The 22,217-nt window shown below is 43.4% G+C and overlaps 1 protein-coding gene across 2 annotated transcripts in view; it reads left to right on the top strand.

The window, feature by feature from the left end:
* The window catches only part of LETM1 (leucine zipper and EF-hand containing transmembrane protein 1), a 75,324-nt gene that overhangs the window by 40,883 nt on the left and 12,224 nt on the right, over window positions 1–22,217 (top strand). For both annotated transcript variants that reach the window (XM_040335286.1, XM_040335285.1), the window contains exons 10-12: window positions 873–1,004; window positions 17,056–17,190; window positions 17,640–17,833. In XM_040335286.1, coding sequence (XP_040191220.1) covers window positions 873–1,004; window positions 17,056–17,190; window positions 17,640–17,833 — 461 coding nt within the window. The remainder of the gene's footprint in view (window positions 1–872; window positions 1,005–17,055; window positions 17,191–17,639; window positions 17,834–22,217) is intronic.

Here is a 22,217-nt window from a genome sequence, read left to right as displayed (position 1 = left end):
TTGCCACTGACAGGCAGGGGGAACATTATATTACAGAAAAGACCTCTAGGGCAATGGTTCTCAACCTGGGGGTCGGGACCCCCTCGCGGGTCAAATGATGATTTGCCAGGGGTCACGAAAAGAGGGAGGAACAAAGAAAAAAGGCAAAGAAAGATTTAGCGGAAAAAATACATAAAAACGGCTTAAGAGAGGGATGAGATGGGGAGAAAATAAAATCAAGAAATTAGGATAGAGAGAGGGAAAAGAGGGAGTGGTACAAAGAGAGTGTGGTACATCCTAAAAATGTACCATAAAGGGTTTTAATACTGTGTGGAAGGCACTCGGGAAGCGTTAAATGTCCATGGGTTAGGGGCGCAAATCACTTGTCTTGGGTGCTGACAACCCACACTACGAAAATAAATTTGACTTTTAAGGGTCCCCACAACCTGGGAAATTTTTTATCAAGGGGTCACGGCACTAGTAAGGTTGAGAACCACTGCTCTAGGGTCTGTCGGTGGATTTTTGCATTCGGGAGTTTACTACAACTTTTAAATCTGATGGTTTAAAAGTAAAAAAATGCACAGGGGAGACAAAAATTGTAATTTTTGTTTATGCAACTGTGAGAACTCTTTTTCTGATCTGTCAGCTGATCTGTCATACATGCAGCAGGATAGCCTGAGAGCTGAATTTCACAGGGAAGAAAAGAATAGATCCCGAGGGTGGAGCTTGGCAGGGATTTTGTGCGATCGCATTGGCACCTCTGTGAACTGTGTTTAAATCTGTACTAGTGCGAATGCATCCTTATTGGTTTGAATTGGCACACACCTAATATTTTTGTTTATTTTGTATAGACTGATGAGGTAGTTTGAAATTATTATTATGATTTGTTTCAGGCGGAGGCACAGGCAGCTGCTGAACTGGAACCTGCACAGGTGGCTTCAGCATCCGGGCCAGAAGTGGCACCAAGTGCAGCTGACCAAGCTGAAGTGTTAATGGATGCTGCTCCTGTGTTGGAGGGCATTAAGGTACCCATTATTTCTGAAATTTGCATTTCCTGTAGACCGTCTTAATGGCATTTCCTCCGCAGAATTTTTACATACCTATTTCTTGCTCTCATTGCTGACCTGTTTTATAAAAATGCTAGTTGCCTGGTACTTGTGCTGACCCATATTTAATTTTTATTTTTTTAGCTACTGACCCAAGCATGCAAAGCAGGACTTGGGCCTTTTACTTGTTGCTTAGTTGTTCTGGGTCAGCAGCTCAGCACGTTCATGACATTCAGACAAATAGCATGCTTAAAATGAGGTCAACATTGTCTGCTTTCATATTTCTCTTGGTATAAGTTTCCTTTTAAAGGGAGCCTGTGCTTCTCTTTATCCCCGGAAGGTTTTTTGCCCTTAATGACCAGGCCATTTTTTTGTGATACGCCACTGCATTACTTTAACTGACAATTGTCGTGTGACGCTGTACACAAATAACATTTGTCTTTTTTTTTTCACTAATAGAACTTTTTTTTCGGTGGTATTTGATCACCTCTGCAGTTTTTTACTTTTTGTGCTATAAACAAAAAAAGCACCTTTCAAAAAAAAAAAAGAAAAAAAAAAAAAAACCCTCCCTTTTTACTTTCTGCTATAAACACATCCAAAAAAAAAGTTAAAAATTCAATTTCTTCATCAGTTTAGGCCAATATGTATTCTGGTACATATTTTTGGTATAAAAAAAATCCCAATAAGTGTATATTGATTGGTTTGCGCAAAAGTTTTATAACGTCTACAAACTATGGGATATTTTAATGACTTTTTATTTTATTTTTTTAATAGAAATGGTGGCGATCAGCGAATTTTAACGGGATTGCAGCAGACAGATCTTGAAAGGGACATTATTACAGTGATCAGTGCTAAAAATATGCACTGTTACTTTACTAATGATTGCAGGGAAGGGGTTAACATCAGGTGTGATCCAAGGGTTAAGAGAAGTGTTTTTTTTTTTGGCTAGTTATACTTACCTAGGTGGATGCAGCATCGGACCAATCTGTCCCCCTTTGTCTGCACTGAGAACCGAGCCACCGAACATCACCGATGGCTCGGTTTTCACTCCTCTCCGAGCAGAGTGATGCTAACTGTCAGTCGGCATCCCTTCTGCTCTTCTTCTCGGCGCTCATTGGAGCACTGAGCCACAGGGGGGGTGTAGCGGTCTCCTCAGTGTCTCAGCGGCTCACTGAGACTTCCATCAAGCAAGGTAGCTTGCAGGTCCCGACTTGGAAGTCGTGATGACGTGCTGCCTCGACTGATGGCAGTGACATCAGCGGAGAGTAGACTTCAGACCACTCTCTGTTTGAAAACGGGTCACAAGAGTGCAAAACGAATTGCACTCCTGTGACCCTTAGGAGAAGCCCAGCCTAAAAAGCTTAGGCTGCTTCTCCTTTTAAGTGTGTCCCTAGGGCAGCGATGGCGAACCTTGGCACCCCAGATGTTTTCAAACTACATTTCCCATGATGCTCAACTCCACTGCTGAGAGCATGAGCATCATGGGAAATGTAGTTCCAAAACATCTGGGGTGCCAAGGTTCACCATCACTGCCCTAGGGGGTGTTTGCCAACTGTGGGGGGTGGTCTAACTGGGTGAAGACAGATCCGTGTTCCTGCTTAGCAGGAACACAAGATCTTCTTCCCTGTCAGATCGCCGTTCTGTCAGATCGCCGTTCTGCCTTTCTGTGGAGTGATTGGGCCTGCTGATTGGCTCCCCCTTTGTTCAATCAGCACGCCCACACATGCCCCCAGTGTCTACTGCATGGGATGACATACAGGTACGTTATTTAACGCAGTAGATCCGACCTGCTGCAGTTCATCTGTGGTAGGCGGTCGGCAGGAGGTTTATGGTATTTACTTTCCTTCACCACCACGTTTATACACATGGGCCCTCTGAACTATCCATGAACTGTTATAAACAAGCAGTGCTGAGTGTACTTTCACATTGAGGTTAATCGGCTCTTATCCCTGTGAATGCTCTGACCATGTAGTGTGGGGTAAGAGGAGTATGGATGGACAGTGGAAGGATGGAGCGATCAGTAATCACAGCACGGAGAAAATTATTTCCATTGATTTTGTGACTGCACACCCTGTTTAATAGAAAACGTAAGGTGTATGACCGCCAATTTTTTTTTTCCCTGCTATCCATGGCTCTGATAAAAAAATATATCCCCACTTCCTGTTCTGCTGACAACTCCTTTACCAGACGGAAGTGTGTATAAATGCTCAACAGTAATGCTTTTCTTCAACCGCTTGCCGACTGTATAATACCATAGATATTCAGTGACAAGGCAAGTCTGCTGCGCTAGTTTTGTTTTTTACACAGCAGATGCTGATCGTCTGCAGGGCCGCCATCAGGGGGCTACAGGCAGTACACCTGTAAGGGGCCCGGATGGCATCCACCCTTTTTTCGTCAGCACCCAAAGCTCCTTCCTTCCTCTAAGGGGCTCGGTGGTCCCCAGGGCCCCGGGGTGGCATTCCCCCCCCCCTTTTTTTTGTTGTTGTTCGTCCGCACCCAAAGCCCCCCAACCTTAATTTGTGGCGACCGCCCCCCCCCCCCAGCTTCTCGATTTGCTGCGGCAACGCCCCCTCCCCAACCTGTGGCGGCAGCACCCCCATCCCCCAGTTCTCTGCTCCAGGGGGGCCATGCCCGAAGCTGTGTAAGGGGCCCCAAAATACCTGATGGCCCTGTTCGCCCGGAACACATACAGGACCAGTGTTAATTTTTGCTCGACTAAAATACAACTAAAATTACATTTTAGTCAAGACTGTGACTAAAACTAATTAGAATTTATATCACAGCAGGTAAATCTGTGTCTGTAGTAGTGCAAACCTTAGTACCATATATAATAAACATGTTAGATTTTTTCCAGGAGTATATAATATTTGTCAGTTCTAAAGATATAATGCATTTACATTTTTAACTAAACACATTAGATTTTAGTCTATTTTAATTTATGTACAGGCAGAACTCTGCCCTGTCAGCAGGGACAGAGAAACACTGTACTCCTAAACATTAGCTAGGCTAACGATTAACCCTTTGATCTTCATAAGGATTAAAGCTTTGCCCTTCTGTCACTTAAAAATAACTATGACCTAGTGATAAAACCAGCAGATAAGGGTGGTGGAATAGTGATCCTAGAGAAAACCGACTACATAAAGTCAGGCCAAGACACTTGTACAAAACTGCAAGAGATCCCTCCGCCTCATTTAGTGAAGACCTTCAAACACTTGTCAACAAGGCCAGCATGGATGGTATCCTGAACAAGAAATAAAAAGCCTTCCTTCTAAGAGATTTCTACCAGATATCTTCTATTTACCCAAGATCCAGTACAACCACCAGGGAGACCCATAATTGCCTCCGTGGACAGTGTCACATACGGCCTGTACCAGTACATTGATCCGTTTCTCCAACCGATCGTTCAAGAACTACCCTCCTATATCCATGATTCATCATACCTCCTAGAAATCTTGTCTGACTTCTCCTGGGAACCTTCTTACAGTTGGCTTTCATTGGATGTCTCTTCTCTTTATACTTCTACCCCCCCATCCCATTCGTTTTTTTAAGCTGTTTCTATCACAACATTTCCAGGTTAATCATAAGCAAGCCGTCTTCGTTTCAGAAGCCACCAAATTTTGTCTTGGAACATAACTTTTCAATTTGAAGGTCAATTTTACCTACAAACCAAAGGCGCTTGTTTTACCCCTAGTTGCGCTAATCTGATGATGGGATTGTGGGAAGAACATATTTATCATCGTAACCCTTTTGCTTGATATGTCCCCACCTTTTTTGGAAGGTACATAGATGATATCGTCATCCTCTGGCATGGCCCCCTTTTTGTCCGTTACAGAATTTGTTGAATATTACAACGACTATTGCCTATTCTTCACCTATGTCATTGATAAAGACTCTCTTTAATCTTTTTGGATCTCAAATTGAGCCACATCAAATCCCCATTCCATCTTTCAACAGTACAGCAGGAAACCCGTATGTACATTTTAACAGCTGTCGCCACCCTAGGTGGAACACAAACATCCCTAAGAGCCAATTCCAGAGATTATAAAGGAATTGCACACTTGATGCCAACTATACACAACAAAGTGAGGTCTTTGAAACAAAATTCTACAAAAAGGTTATAGTGAACAGTTCAAGAGACCCTTGCTACAAACTAGGTAAAACGCTAAAAGGACAGAACTACAACACATGACGACGAACACCAAACCCCCACCCCCCCGGTTTGTTTTGGAACACAATATTTGAATTCTTGCTCTATGGAAAAAAAATCATCAGAAAACGTTGTAATATCTTGTTACAAGACCCCCTCCTCTAGCCGGTAATTTCAGCAGGACCTCTAGTCACCTACCAGAACATAAAGAGTTGCATAGCTGCAAGAAAGTTGAAAGGGAGCGCCGAAAACTCCAAGAAAACAATACCCCTGTTCCTCGGCCTGCTTGGGATGTTCCAGTGTAGAAAAATCAAGTTTCTGACCTGCTCTTTTGTACAACTTGGACAAAAATCCTTCATAACCAATGGAAAAACCTTACCCTATCTCCAATTTTTACTGTTCCACCGAATATGCGATCTAATGTCTATAATGCCCTTGCCGATTACTATATGCGAAGCTAGATTTGGAGAGCACCATTGGGCTAAAGAAGAAGGAAAAGCCAACTATAGTGTCCCTAGACACCTCAGATACCGATGGCAAATCCACCAAGGGACTAAAAGTTTGGATTATTAAAAGCATCCCAGCTAACTATAGCTGTGCCAAATGTTTTAAGAAACTTTGTGAGAAAGGGACATCCTGGATTTTTTTCCCCCTGAACACCCTGACTCCTCATGGACTCAACGATGGAAGAGAATTAAACAATGTAATTTTAATCCCTCTTCAAATGATGATCAGCATGAATTTGGCATCCATAAACCTCCACAAATCATGTGTCATTGCAACTATATACAACTCCCCAAGTTGCTCATCTGAGAAAATCCATCTTCTATCTTTCGCTACATGTCTACTTTTTGTTAGGGCGATTATAGACCTCATTCCATATGTAAACGATTGCGTTTTACACACGACTTGAGATCAATTCCAAAGGAACCCTTGGGACATTCTGCATTTCATCCATTCCATTTTTGAGTCTTTACATGCATAGTGTACATGCGTTTCTTATGCATTGGATTTGACATGCGTTTTTTATTTTATTTTTTATGCACCGTTTTATTCATGATCTCTTAAGCACAATTTTATTCATGCTTTTTCCCTTTTGAATAATAAAAAAAAAAAAAAAAACATTTCCTATTTTTATTGTAACTTGCCGTTTAACCACTTCAGCCCCGGACCAATACGCTGCCTAAAGACCCAAGGTGTTTTTACAATTTGTCACTGCGCTGCTTTAACTGGTAATTGCGCGGTCATGCAATGTTGTACCGAAACAAAATTTGCGTCCTTTTCTTCCCACAAATAGAGCTTTCTTTTGATGGTATTTGATTGCCTATGCGATTTTTATTTTTTGCGATATAAACGGAAAAAGACCGAAAATTTTGAAAAAAAATGATTTTTCTTATAACAAAAAGTAAAAAATATCGAATAAACTAAATTTTAGTCAAACATTTAGGCCCAAATGTATTCAGCCACATGTCTTTTGTAAAAAAAATCGCAATAAGCGTATATTTATTGGTTTTCGCAAAAATTATAGCGTCTACAAACTAGGGTACATTTTCTGGCATTTACACAACTTTTATTTTAGAACTATTTTCTTGAGGTGCTAAAATGGCAAGGCAGTTCAAAACCCCCCCAAATGACCCCATTTTGGAAAGTAGACACCCCAAGGAAACTGCTGAGAGGCATGTTGAGTCCATTGAATGTTTTTTTTTTGGTCCCAAGTGATTGAATAATGACAAAAAAAAAAAAAAAAATTACAAAAAGTTGTCACTAAATGATATATTTCTCACACATGCCATGGTTATATGTGGAATTGCACCCCAAAATATATATATATATATATATATATATATATATATATATATATATATATATATATATATATATATATATAATTTATTTTTCCCGCAATTTGGGTCAAAATCTAAAATATTCCATGGACTTGAGATGCCTCTCAGCAAATAGCTTGGGGGGGGGGGGTTTTGAATTGTCCTGGCATTTTATGCACAACATTTAGAAGCTTATGTCACACATCACCCACTCTTCTAACCACTTGAAGAAAAAGCCCTTTCTGACACTGTTTGTTTACATAAAAACATATTTTTTTTTTGCAAGAAAGTTAAGTTGAACCCCCAAACATTATATATTTTTTTAAAGCAAAGGCCCTACAGATTAAAATTTGCGCAGCGTTTTTTCAAACGCATTTTTTGGGGAAAAAATACACTTTTTTTTTTATTTTAAAGCACTAAAACACACCATATTGCCCAAATTATTGATGAAATAAAAATGATGATCTTAGGCCGAGTACATGGATACCAAACACGACATACTTTAAAATTGTGCACAAACGCGCAGTGGCGACAAACTACATACATTTTTAAAAGCCTTTACAGGTTACCACATTAGATTTACAGAGTAGGTCTACTGCTAAAATGACTGCCCTCGATCTGCCCTTCGCGGTGATACCTCACATGCATGGTGCAATTGCTGTTTACATATGACTCCAGACTGACGCTTGCGTTCGCCTTTGCGCAAGAGCAGGGGGGGACAGGAAAGGTTTTTTTTTTATTATTTTTTTTTTTATATATTTATTTCGCTTTTTTTATTTTATTTGTTAACTGTTCCTTCCATTTTTTTTATTTTTTACCATTTTTATTGTTATCTCAGGGAATGTAAATATCCCTTATGATAGCAATAGTTAGTGACAGGTACTCTTTTTAAAAAAAAATGTGGTCTATTAGACCCTAGATCTTTCCTCTGCCCTCAAAGCATCTGACCACACCAAGATCGGTGTGATAAAATGCTTTCCCATATTCCCAATGGCGCTGTTTATATCCGGGGGGGGGGGGGGGGGGGGGACATTCCCTCCCACTGAATGTAAAAGCAGTCTAGAGGCTAATTAGCCGCTAGGACTGCTTTTACATGAAAGCCGACCGCTGGCTGAAAAGAATGATACCAAGATGATGCCTAAACCTGCAGGCATCATTCTGGTATAACCATTCAAAGTCCAGCAACATACCAGTACGTTGATGGTTCTTGTTGGACATGTATTGTAACCTTTTTTTTTCATGCAGCCTGTTGGCTGAACGAAAAAAGATTGATCGGTGGGTATGCCCACCATTAAAATACCTCCCTTCATCCACCCACTTCTAATGATGGGCATCATATATATACATACATACATACATACATACATACATACATACATACATACATACATACATACATACATACATACCGAAGCATGGGGGCATCCTCCCGCAAAAAAGTTATGCCGCGTACACACGGTCAGACTTTTCTATGCCGTGTACACATGGTCAGACTTTTCCACGGAAAAGCCTCCGTAGGAATGTCAACCGTATGTACGCGGCATTAGGAGCAAAATCGCCCCTGCTGCCCCCATGCTTCGGCATATATGCTCTTTTTTTTAACTGTGGTGGTGAAATCACCTCCTACAGCACTGGAGTCGCGGCTTTATATATCGTGGGAGCAAACGCTGTTGCTGTCAAGATAAATAAGTCCACACAACAGCTGAATGGCGTACCTGAAAACAGTAAAGTAAATTACATACCTGAAAAGCAAGCATGAAAAAACATAACAATAAAACTTTGCAGAATAGAATACAGTAAAAAAGAGCAGAAGCATAGAGAGGGAGAGAACAATAAAACGACAACTAATTTTTTTTTTTTTAACACTTTTTTTTTTTTGTAACTGTTCAACTTTTCGGTTCCAGGTTTGGGTCTCTCAAAATGCGATGGCATCTTGGGAGACCCTGTGTAAGTGAGCCTAGCCTGTGAAATGTTTTTACCCTACACTAATAATTAACTCGTGTGTGGAAGCGTTCAAAACATTCACCAATACAAAGACCAGGATCGGCAGGACATTTGGGACAAAAATAACGGGTGTCACGCCTAAATCCGCGCTTGGTACAGACACAACATCTTCTTTGGGGGGCTCGTTTGGTAGGGGTACTCTCGAGGACATAAGAAAAATGCCTCTCATGCAGTCGGCTTACTGCATTTGGTAGGGGATGGAGAGGTACAGTACCGCCTGGAGTTCTGTGATGATATCCTTCTGGAATTGAAGGAAGGATCCATTCTGTCCTGAAGCTCTGTATAAGACATGAGCATTCAGTAGAGCCAATTGAAATAAATGTAGAGACACTTTTTTGTACCAGCGTCTCGTCTTGCGGGCAATATGATACGGCGCCATCAACTGGTCGTTGAGGTCCACCCCTCCCATATTTTGGTTATATTCGTGGACACAGAGGGGTTTCTCCACAACACCAGTCGCCGTACGAATTTGTACTGTCGTGTCTGCGTGAAGGGTGGTAAGAACGAAAACATTCCTATTGTCCCGCCACTTCACAGCGAGCAAATTATTACTTCTGAAGCAGGCTCTCGCCCCCAGGCTAAGACGGGAATCTACAAGCCTCTGGGGGAAACCCCAGCGATTAGGTGCCACATGCTCCAATCTGACGATCAAACAAGTGACTAAAAAGTGGCACGCTGCTGCAAAAATTGTCCACATACAAGTGGTACCCCTTTCCGAATAAGGGTGACACCAAGTCCCAAACGATCTTGCCAGCGCTCCCCATGTAATCTGGGCATCCTTCTGGCTCTACCTGACTATCTTTGCCCTCGTAAACCCTAAAGCTCCATGTGTAGCCTGTGGCCCTGTCACAGAGCTTATAGAGCTTGACCCCGTATCTGGCACGCTTGCTGGGAATGTACTGCTTGAAAGACAAGCGGCCAGCAAATTTAACCAGGGACTCATCAACGCATACAACCTGCTGGGGATTAAACCAGGCTGCAAAACGTTCGTTGAAATGGTTTACGAGGGGCCGAATTTTGTAGAGCCGGTCAAATTCAGGGTCTCCACGTGGACGACAAAGTGCATTGTCACTGAAATGCAGGAACCGCAGGATCGCCTCGTATCGTTTCCTGGCCATGTGAGCAGAGAACACGGGCATATGGTCAATTGGATGTGTGGACCAATACATCCGCAATTCCTGAAATGGGTGTATGCCCATGTTGAGGGTAAGGCCCAGAAAGGTTTTAAATTCGGAAACCTCAATAGGTTTCCATTCTTTGGCACGGAGAGACTGGGGATTAGCGGCGATGTAGGTACCAGCATATAAATTACTCTGGTCCACAATAGATCTATAGAGATTTTCCGTGAAATACAGCGAATAAAAATCAAGTGCCATAAAATTTGCTGTATCCACCTGAATACCGGGTTGGCCAGTGAATGGGGGAAGTACGGGTTCTGCAGAAGTGGTGGGTACCCAATCAGGATAGGCGAATTCTGCAGGAAGGGCACGACGGGCCTGTCTTTGTCTTCTTCTTGGTGGCAGCGGGACACTACTTGTGCTTGCCACCTCGCCAGCTTGAACTGCACTTATGTGACTCGCCACGTCACCACGTGATACTGCAGTGCTGGATGAACGACCAGGGTGTACTAGGCCGCTGGTGCTTGCCAATCCACCAGAAGGAATAGCGGCGCTAGTACTGGCTCTCTGCTCCATACGAGGGACCTGCGGTTCTTGCTGCTCAACAACATCAGAACGGGGTCGGGTACGCCTGGCCTTAGCAAGGACCACCACTCCGTCGTCCGAGCTATCTGACATGGAGCCGCTGTCGTAAACGGGTTCGTATTCTGAGCCAGATTCTGTCAAATGCGTGACCTCCTTCTTCACTATCTGACATGCACAGAATCCTGACGGCCTCTTCACCAGTGTACATTCGCTTTGCCATTTTGGGCTCTAAATTTAGTGGTACACTGGTGACGAAAAAAACTGTTAGTGATCGCAGGGATCAGGCCTGTCTCTGCGAACGCTGCAGTTATGTGTCTTGTGTTTTTGAAGTGACAGTGATCGATCGATACTGCACTTGGGTGGGTTGGGCTGGGCAGAGGGGGAAAACGCAGGTGCTAGCGGGTATCTGGGCTGATTCCGCTAACAATGCGTTTTTGGGTACCCTAAACTACTGGGTACGCTAGTATAGATCTGATCAGGTATCGATCCGTTCAGATACTATACCACTAAGGGGGGGTGTATGCTTTGCGAGTGGGTGTAAGCGGTACTGGCACTAACCTAACGCTACCTGGGGCGACGCAGACCCTGACTGACGCTAAAATTTAATTTATATCACCCGCCGGGCGATCAGGGGGTTAAACCTTTATTGGGTTTTATACGACGGGTGTCCCGATGCTATAAACAGCAAACTAACTAACCAGCGTCAACCGTAACACTTATACGGTGATCACTGGTGAAAGGGTTAACTAGGGGGCAATCAGGGGTTAAAAGCTTTATTTATGGGGGTACCTAACGCTATAGAACCTGGCGGCGAACCTCAAAAAAAAACTAACTGCCTAGCGGCAACAGTGACACTAATACAGCGATCAGAAAATCGATCGCTTAGTGACACTGGCAATAGGGGGTGAAAGGGTTAACTAGGGTGGTGATCAAGGGGTTAAACCTTTATTAGGGGGGGTAGGGGGCTACCCTGGACCTAAAGGGGGCTAAAACTAACTGCCCTAACACTTTTTTTTCTGTAACACTGACACTAAATGCAGCAATCAGAAAATAAATGATTACTGCATTCAGTGACACTGTTACAGGAGACTGGGGGGGGGGGGGATGATCGGCGGTGACTGGGGGGGGGTCAAATGTGCCTAATGTGCTGGTGTTAGAGTAGTGTTGGGGTGCAACTTACTTGTGTGATGTCTTCTCTCTGCAGCGGTGGTCGATATGACCACCACGAGGAGAGATCACACACTTCCCTCTTCCTGCGTTTACACTAAACACAGGAAGAGGCGGGGGCGCTGGCATTGGCTGAGAGCGATCCAAGGGGGGTGGCTGAAAACGAACAGCCGCCCCCACATCGCTTCTGCAGCTTACCGACCCGCGGCATGTACCGGGGGGGGGGGGGGGTCCCGATCGGACCCCCGACCCCCTTCAAGCAGGGCACGTACAGGTACGTTGATGTGCCTGTCCGTGCCATTCTGCTGACGTAAATGTACATGAGCGGGTCGGCAACTGGTTATTAGGCAAATCTCACATGCATTTTTCATACATGCATCTTGTATGCCGTTTTAATCCTTTCACTGCATCTTATGTTTTTTTGTTCATCCTTTTTTTTTTATCTACTCGGACTCGTCTAAGTTTTTATTTTTTTTTTCCCTTTATTCGATTTTATGATCCACTACCATATATATATATATATATATATCTTTTATATTTGCCCTCTGAAGTGTTCTTTATCCAGTTAATAGTTGGGGTAATACCCCCCCTTTTTTTTTTTTGACTAGAACGTTTAGATTTATGCACTCCTCATTGATGATGTGATAATTTATCCATCTGATAGCGTAAGCTCCGATCGGTCTGTGTAGTGATACACACAGAGGAATAGCCCACATTCTCTTTAAATGAATTGCACTCCGACTCTCCCTTCATGCTAATGGTTTGACAAAGGGAGGGAGCCCTTAAATGCGTAACCCCGCCTCCCCCACCGCCACGCTGACGTCATCCTCGTGACTCAGCTGGGCAGACTGGACCTGGATGCCTTTTCAGCTCCCAGCAACACCGGAGCCTCCGTCGAAACAACCGCAGACCGAAGGTTACAGGACACAGAAGTCGTCACACTGTCAGCTTGCGTTTCAGATCCCTCCCACCCCAACACGCCATTCTAGCTATCCTGAAACCCTCCAGACGATACTGCTTTGTCTCCAACGTGCTCCATTACTTGCCGCCGGCCTGGATCTCACAGAAGCTCCCCAGGACAACACGCACTACAGCCATCTCCATTCAAGTAAGTGCATTTTCTTTCCTCTTCATCCAAAATAACACTTTACTTGATCAATTGGCCTCAGATGGATGCGCTCTCTTCTTTGTATAAACCCTTTGATCGACTCCTGATGTTTAACCACGTGCCAGCCAGTGTCAATACAGTGACGGTGCATATTTTTAGCACTGATCACTTTCACTGGTTCCCAAATAGTGTCGTCAGAATGTGCGCCGCAATATCAGTCTCGCTATAAGTCACTGATCCCCACCATTACTAGTAACGAAAAAAAAATATCCCATAGTTTGTAAACCCTAACTTTTGCACAAACCAATCAATATACGCTGCTTGGAATTTTTTTTTTTTTTACCAAAAATATGTAGCAGAATACATATTGACCTAAAAATATTATTATTATTCAGGTTTTATATAGCGCCAACAGTTTGCGCAGCACTTAAAGCGGATCTCCACTCTAAAGTGGAGTCCCGCTGATCGGAACCCTCCCCCCCCCTCCGGTGTCACATTTGACACCTTTCAGGGGGGAGGGGGGTGCAGATACCTGTCTACAGACAGGTATCTGCACCCACTTCCGGCCCTACGATACGGGCAAAGGACGGGTTTTTTCCTTCCTTCCCGTCCGTCCCCCGTTGTATGCTGGGAACACTCGGCTCCCAGCACACAGCGGGAGCCAATCGGCGGGCGCAGCGCGACTCGCGCATGCGCCGTAGGGAACCGGGCAGTGAAGCCGGAGCGCTTCACTTCCTGGTTCCCTCACCGAGGATGGAGGGGGGAGCAGCAGGGTGACGAGCGATCGGCTCGTCATCTGCTGCGATCGGCGCTGGACTCCAGGACAGGTAAGTGTCCTTATATTAAAAGTCAGCAGCTGCAGTATTTGTATCTGCTGGCTTTTAATATATTTTTCCCGTGGCACATCCGCTTTAACAAAATAAAGGCAGCCATTACAGTTGCATTACAATTTGGTACAAGAGGAATCGGAGGGCCCTACTCGTTGGAAGGGAGGGTCAATTGATACCAAAGGTAATGGCTGTGGGGGGTGAGCTGATGGAGGAAGTAAAAACAGTGTTAGAAGCAGGATAGGCTTCTTTAAAGAGTTTCCAGGAAACGTCTAAATATGGACAGATTAGGGGATAGTAGGACAGATTGGTGTAGGGAGTTTCAAAGGATTGGGAGAAGCTCTGGAGAAATCCTGGAGGAGAGCATGGGAGGAGGTGACAAGGGAGCTAGAGAGCAGGTCGTCTTGGGAGGACCAAAGAGAGAGCGGCTTGGTTGGTATTTTGGGACTAGGTTAGTGATCTAGCTGGGGGGCCGAGTTGTGGATATCTTTGTAAATGATTGTTGGTATTCGTTGAGTGGGAGCCAGTGGAGGGATTGACATTGACAGAGAGGGATCGAGGACACTGTATGGTTGGTGAGGTGGATGAGTCTTGCAGCGACATTCATGATGGACTGAAGAGGGGATAGTCTATGTAAAGGTAATCCAATAAAGAGGGAGTTGCAGTAGTCGAGGCGACCAGGGAGTGAATTAGAAGGTTGATGTCATTAGTTTTTAAAAGGGGCATATTCTGGAAATGTTGCGGAGGCTAAGGCGGCATGATTTGGACAGGGATTGGATGTGGGCCTGAAATGACAGTTAAGAGTCTAAGGTTACCCCTAGCACTCTGGCATGTGGGGACGGACTGATAGATGTGCCATTGATCTTGATGGAGAAGTCAGGGGAAGGGGCAAGTGGGGGGAGGAAATATTGAGAGCTCAGATTTAGGTAGATTCAGTTTGAGGAAGTGGTGTGACATCCAGGCTGATATGTCTGTTAGTAAATCAGTGATGCGTGAGGAGATTGATGGGGTGAGCTGAGGGGCAGAGAGATAGGGGTATCATGTTGTCAGCATATAAATGGTAGTGGAAGCCATGGGAGGCTATCAGCTGACCCAGGGAGGATGTGTAGATCGAGAATAGTAGAGGTCCAAGAACAGAACCTTGGGTGACCCCAACGGTAAGAGGAGTTGGAGAGGAGGTAGCGGAGTTGTAAGTAACACTGAAGGTGCGGTGAGATGGGTAAGATTCAAACCAACGGAGAGTGCAGCCATGGAGACCAAGCTAATTGAGGTTTTTTTTGAGGAGGGGGTGGTCAACTGTATCAAAGGCAGCGGAAAGGTCCAAGAGTAAGGGTAGAGAATAATGACCGTTGGTTTTTGCTGTAAATCGTTTGTAAGTTTTACAAGGGCAGTTTCTGTGGAGTTCTGTGGGCGAAATCCAGATGGAAAACGGATCAATAAGGTTATTCTCAAGAAGGTGGTTGCTCAGTCGGTTGTAGACTAAACGTTCAAGGAGTTTGGAGGCAAAAGGAAGTAAAGGGATGGGTCTTAGGTTGTTAAGATTGGTGGGCTCTAGTGAGGCCCTTTTTTGTTAGAGTGAGAGAGGTTGAACATATGAGTTGGAGCGTAGGATAGTGTCAGATGGTGATCGTAGTATTTGAGAAGGAACAGGGTCCAGGGGGCAGGAGTTTAGGTGGGCATTAGAAAAAAGTTTAGCGACTTCCGCTATAGTAGCTGGGTTAAAAGAGGGAATTATTGATGGTGCAGGAGGACAAGGAGTGTAAAGTGAGGGAGATATCTGTAGAGCAGAGATCTTGAGACGAATTGCCACCAAATTAAATATAAATATGTGTATGTGTATTTATAGAGTGTCAAAAATGCTGCTCAATCTTTTGGGTAAATAAATATAAACCAATGGTGAATGAAATATAAAGTGATAAGCGCATAAATGAGTAAAACACTAAAATCAGGGCTAAACAGTCTAAAGTGACAATGTTCAATATAAATAAACAGACAAATGTCCCATAAGTGTAGTCAGTAATCTTTGTGAATACAGTGCGTAATCTTCCAAAATCTTCCATAATGGTCTTCTAGGTAGTGAGCTCACAGGGTGCTTACCTCCTTGCATATGGATCTCTGCTTTCCTAAGTAGCCTGATTATGTCCTGGAGTGATTCCCATGAAGTGCTCTCCAACTGATATCCGGCACTGTAGGTTATGGCTCAAATATGTCTCTCGATATTGCTCAGGGTGTAAAGAAGAGATGGCCCATAGTGAAGTACGTAATATAGATTTAATAAGTAATAAAAGATGCTTACAGGTAAAATGATCGTGTAACAAATGGGAAGTATTACGGAACTTGTTTGTTACACGACCATTTTACCTGTAAGCATATTTTATTACTTATTACATCTATATTGTGTACTTCACTATGGGCCATCTCACTTCATCAGAGGAGTGAAGTCACGTGATGTGACGATACGTGTCAGGAACTAGGAACTCACGTGACCGGAAGTGACATCTGTCTGCGGCAGAGTCCGTGTTTTGAAGCTTATACCAGCTCCCTGGATGATAACTTTTGCTTCTGTGTAAGCACTTTTTACAATAAAAATTTTAAAACGTGCTTCAACATCTGGACCATTGACTTATTTTCCCTGGCTTGACTTGCCGTTGTCTCGGATCCGTCTGGAAGCCACCATCTTGGTGAAGCCCAGCTCTATGTTCAGCTGATGTCCACACAGCCACCACGCCGATCCAGAGAGGCCAGTCACACACCGCTATAAGCTACTACCCTTTTGGGTTAAGGTAAGCGCTCTGTGAGCTCATTACCAGGAAGATCTGTTGGATGATTATCTGCCAAATGAATTGCATCATTATATGAACTGTTTATCCATATACTGCACTGGATTTCCTAGGCATCATTTACTAGGAACCTCATTTGTCCATTGCACTAGCACTTTATAACGATTGTGTTTTTATATATGTATTTATTAGGCAATTTACTGCCAATTTAGCACTTTGATACTTTAATCTTCACATAGGCACTTTAAATAGTGCACTCTCTAGATTGTTCAGTGTATTGTTTTTGCGCTCATCAATACAAGAATAAAACTAAACTAAAACTTTTTCAAAAAAATGATCTCCACTGGATCATATATTCTCTTCTGTCTCTCCAGCGCAGTATTGGAAAATCTGATTGCTATGGGCAAGGAGTGCAAGCACTGATAAATCTTGCAGACTTTTTTTTTTATTGTAATATGATGTCTTTTTCAGGGTGAAGAGTTGACAAAGGAGGAAATTGACATTTTGAGTGATGCCTGCACTAAGCTGATGGATCAGAAGAAGTTACTGACAAAGGAGAAGGAAGAACTCCTAGAGCTGAAGGATGATGTTCAGGAGTACAGTGAGGTAGGGGCAGTCCCACTGCAAACTCGGGGTTGCAATTTAATAGGGTGGGGGGGAGAGGAGTATCACTATGCATACTCTAGTGTTGGTGCTCAGAGGTATGGTTCGAGGTTGTAATTAATGGGGGGGGGGGGAAGTATAATTGTACATAATTCGTGATAGTGTTTGGGGGGTGCAGTGGTATGGGACAGGTAACTGAATAGGCTTCCTGGTAGTGATTGGAGTACAGTATGGTTTGGCCAGTAACTGAATAAGCCTGTGTTAGTGTTCAAGGGTGCAATACATGTGTTCTTAGTCAGAATTACAATGCAGGATGGGTGTGGGGTAACTAATTTCATGTTTGTATTGAGGTACACAGTGTGGTGGATGGGAGGGGGTGGTAACAGAACAGATTCTATGTTACTATTCAGTAAAAATGTTTTGTTCATTCATTGCTCGCCTTGATTTTAAAGGATTTGGAGGAAATGAAGAAGGAACTTTCAAAGACCGGGGAAGACCAGGTGGTTGAAGAATCAAAGGCCAGTAAGAGATTAACCAAGAGGGTTAATCGTATGATTAATCAGATCGATAAGATCATCGTTGAACTGGATAATGAGGACCGGGTACTAGATGAGCATGCACCAAGTGGTGTTGCCCCACCTGTAGGGTAAGTGCAGGGTGATTGCCATGAAAATATATAATATAATAGTGTAGTTGGTGGCACACTGATATTTTGCCTCGTGTGTTACTCACTGCTGATGAGTCAGTGTTGGGTCGGGGGTTAGGATGGATAATTACCTGAGTAGGGAATTCCACCTGTAACGTCTTCCATGTTCACTTACTGTCCTGTAGTGTTTATTGCTAAAAGTTCTAGTTACTATATTTTACATGAATGTTTAAAACTGAAGTTTAGCCTAAAAAAACAAACCTTCTCTAAAGCTTTAGTGACCTAGTTTACCTGTAACGAAGTATATCTAATGTTGTACAGGCAGCTGGATCCTGTAAAAATGATCTATAGAAGGATGCCCGTTCCTCGTCCTAGTCTTGGACTTTCAGCGCTGTGAGAATTGAGTGTTGGGTTGTCTGTGAAACTGTAGTGAATAAGCTCCCGACAGGAAGTCACTTTCTCCTTCATTGATTAGCACAGCAACGGAAAGCTGGCACAGTGATTCATCGCTGCAACAGCTCTTTGTTGCTGGCTGCGTTAAGGGGCAATGTGGTGCGCAATTCGGAGCATCCCGGGCTTACTTTGAGGCATACAAAAGTACATTTTATTCATGGCAATGTACAACAGCACAGTTCACTATGTTAACTGTACAGTGCTGTGCGATTTTTTTTTATTTTTTTTTTCTTCCTCGCAGCTCTAGGTTGCATTGTAGTGTGAATGTGACACATGGGGAACAACTGTTTCCTGTGTGTCGCTGTGGTGACAGATGTTTTACCATGCTGTAAAATGTCTCTCACTGCATAGTGTGAATTTATCCTAAAAGTTGTTTCAGTGTAACACGTTCTCTGAATAGGGGGTAGTCAATGAGTCACATGATTCTCTCCCGTTTACAAATTGTTTTACATGCAGTGTACACTATAAAAGGGCTAATGCACACTGCAGCTCAAAGAAGCGGCTCCTAGAGGCTTCTTTTTTCTGCCTAGGAACTCGCATTCATGTTCATGCACACTCTAGTTTTTTTTTTTTAGGCATATGCTCCTACAGACTGGAACACCCCTACCAAACTCACGTTTTTGAGTTTGGTAGGCACAAGCTTCTTCTTCAAGCTGAAATAAAAGCTCAAAGCAGGTTTTTTTTTTTTTGCACTGCAGTATGCATGAGTTCTAAAACTTTTTTCAGTGGGGGAAGAGGAGTGGCCGGTCTCCTTTGGGAGCTTGTTTATAGAAAACCTGCAGCACCAGAAGTTCAGCAAGAGAACTTCTACTGCACAGATTTCTACAGAATCCAACTGCCTGCACATGATACATACATACATACATGATACATACATACATGATACATACATACATGATACATACATACATGATACATACATACATGATACATACATACATGATACATACATACTTGATTACAGGTAAATGAGGTCACTAAAGCTGTAGAGAACTTGATATTTTGTGTCTAAACTTCAGCTTAAGGGATAGGTTTGCCTTAAAAAAAAATGCCCATCTTTTGCAGGTAAAAAAATGCATTTATTGTGTTTTTTTTTTTTTTAGACCCCTTTCACACTGAGGCAGTTTTCAGTTGTTTTAGCGCTAAAAATAGCGCCTGTAAAGCGCCTCTCCCCAGTGTGAAACCCCGAGTGCTATCACACTGAGGCTGTGTGCTTGCGGGACAGGAACTGTCCTGCAAGCAACATCTTTGGGGCGGTGTAGGAGCGCTGTATACACCGCTCCTCCACCTCCCCTGCCTATTGGAATGAATGGGCAGCGCTTCTAAAGCGCCTGAAAAACGATTCGGAAGCACTTTCTTGCGGGTTAAAAACTCCCTGCTAGTGGCCGAAAAACTCAGCTTAAACAGCGGTAAAGCTACACAAGTACCAAAAGTCGGCTGGTTAAGCAGGAACCAAGCACGTTTTGAATCGTGTATCACTGTTTGTTAAACATAACCTGGCCTAAGGATTGTCCTCTGAACAGTCTTGCTTGAAAACCAGCATTTTGGCAACGCTGATTGGTGTATTTTGGGGGCCAGGGGGGTCCCCATCCCCTGTCGGAATACAATCGAACCGCAGGAGAGATACAGTTGTGCCTATATGTTTACATACCCTGGCAGAGTTTGATTTCTTATATGAAAACACAAAAACTTTTCTTTCACTCATGGTTGGTGTTTGGCTGAAGCCATTTATTATCAATCAACTGTTTACTCTTTTTAAATCCATAATGACAACAAACTACCAAAATGACCCTGACCAAAATTTTACATACCCTGGTGATTTTGGCCTGATATGCACACAAGTTGACACAAAGGGTTTGAATGGCTATTAAAGTTAACCATCCTCACTTGTTATCCGTTTTGCTTGTAATTAGTGTATGTGTATAAAAGGTCAATGAATTTCTGGACTCCTGACAGACCCTTGCATCTTTCATCCAGTGCTGCACTGACGTTTCTGGATTCTGAGTCATGGGGAAAGCAAAAGAATTGTTAAAGGATCTGCGGGAAAAGGTAGTTTAACTGTATAAAACAGGAAAGGGATATAAAAAGAATGCCAATCGGCAGTGTTCAAACTCTAATCAAGAAGTGGAAAATTACGGGTTCTGTTGAAACCAAACCACAGTCAGGTAGACCAACTAAAATTTCAGACACAACAGGAAAACTGTTTGGAATGCTAAGAAAAACCCCACAAATAACTTCAGGTGAAATACAGGACTCTCTGATAACGTGGTGTGGCCGTTTCAAGATGCACAATAAGGAGGCACTTGAAGAAAGATGGGCTGCATGGTCGAGTCGCCAGAAGAAAGCCATTACTACGCAAATGCCACAAACTAAAGTATCCCTCTTACAATACACCAAACGGCACAGAGACGAGCCTCAAACCTTCTGGCACAAATTAATTTGGAGTGATGAGACCAAAATGTTGCTTTTTGGCCACAACCATAAACGCTACATTTATAGAGGAGTCAACAAGGTCTATGATGAAAGGTACACCATTCCTACTGTGAAACATGGAGGTGGATCGCTGATGTTTGGGGATGTTTGAGTTACAAAGGCACTTGAAATTTGGTCAAAATTGATGGCAAGATGAATGCAGTCTATTATCAAAAAAAATACTGAAGGAACAATTGCATTCATCAGCCAGGAAGCTGCACATGGGATGTACTTGGACATTCCAACATGACAATGATCCAAAACACAAGGCCAAGTCAACCTGTCATTGGCTACAGCAGAATAAAGTGAAGGGTCTGGAGTGGCCATCTGTCTCCTGACCTCGATATCACTGAGCCCCTCTGGGGAGATCTCAAATGTACAGTTCTTCCAAGACAGCCCAAGAATTTACAGGAACTGGAGGCTTTTTGCAAAGAGGAATGAACAACTTTACCATCTGAGAAGATAAAGAGCCTCATCCACAAATACCACAAAAGACTTCAAGCTGTCATTGATGGTAAAGGGGGCAATACACAGTATTCAGAACTGGGGTGTGTAAACTTTTGATCAGGGTCATTTGGGTAGTTTCTGTTGTGATTATGATTTAAAGAGTAAACACAGTTGATTGATAATAAATGGCTTCAGCCAAACACCAACCATGAGTGAAATTTTTTTGTTATTTGTATTCTCTGAAAAATTGCCAAGAGAGATCATAAATTCTACCAGGTTATGTAAACGTGTGCGCACAATTGTACCTGCATTACACATTGTGTGGATGCAGTGATCTGTTTTTTTTTTTTTTTTCGTTCCACCCGTTGGTGGAACGGAAAAAAAAAACCTGCATGTGTGTATATGCAGCTTTACTTGTGTTTGTTCCCTGTAGGAGCAGGCGTGGTAAACTTTTAAGGCGGTCCTATCTGAAGCCTATACTCAGCGCTGACAACACTAAAATTGTTATAGTAAAATAATTCTTTCAAGCTATGTTTTAGTTTCTGTGAGCTGTCTCTCTTACTTGTAGCTTTGCCCCAGAAAATCTGAGAGAAAAAAATCCACCAAATGGAGGACCACTGCAGATCCAGAGCTAAGGCCCAGGGAAAGGAGCCTTTGCGCATAGACTGTGATCAAGTGTCCTTTCACATGGGCGGTCCACTCAGCAGACTCTGCTTTGCTCAGTGGGGGGATTGATCTGCTGAGCCGGCGTTTGACAGGTCCATCTCCGCTCACTGTGCTGAGATGGACCTGTCAGAGCTCCGCTCTCCTCAATGGGGAGATCAGATGAAAACAGGCCGCCTGTCCATTTTCATCCCATATCCGGATCGAATAGCGGCGAATGTCAGCAGGCATGTCATCGCTGACATCCGCTGCTCCATAGGAGTGCATAGAGGCTCCGATCAGGTCCGTGTGGAAAACTGACAGCGGACCTGATCGGAAAGCCTGTGTGAAAGGGCCCTTGTAGTGTTCC

This window comes from Rana temporaria, chromosome 1, assembly GCF_905171775.1.
Source record: "Rana temporaria chromosome 1, aRanTem1.1, whole genome shotgun sequence".
Classification (NCBI taxonomy): domain Eukaryota; kingdom Metazoa; phylum Chordata; class Amphibia; order Anura; family Ranidae; genus Rana; species Rana temporaria.
This window is presented reverse-complemented; position numbering and strand designations above follow the sequence as displayed.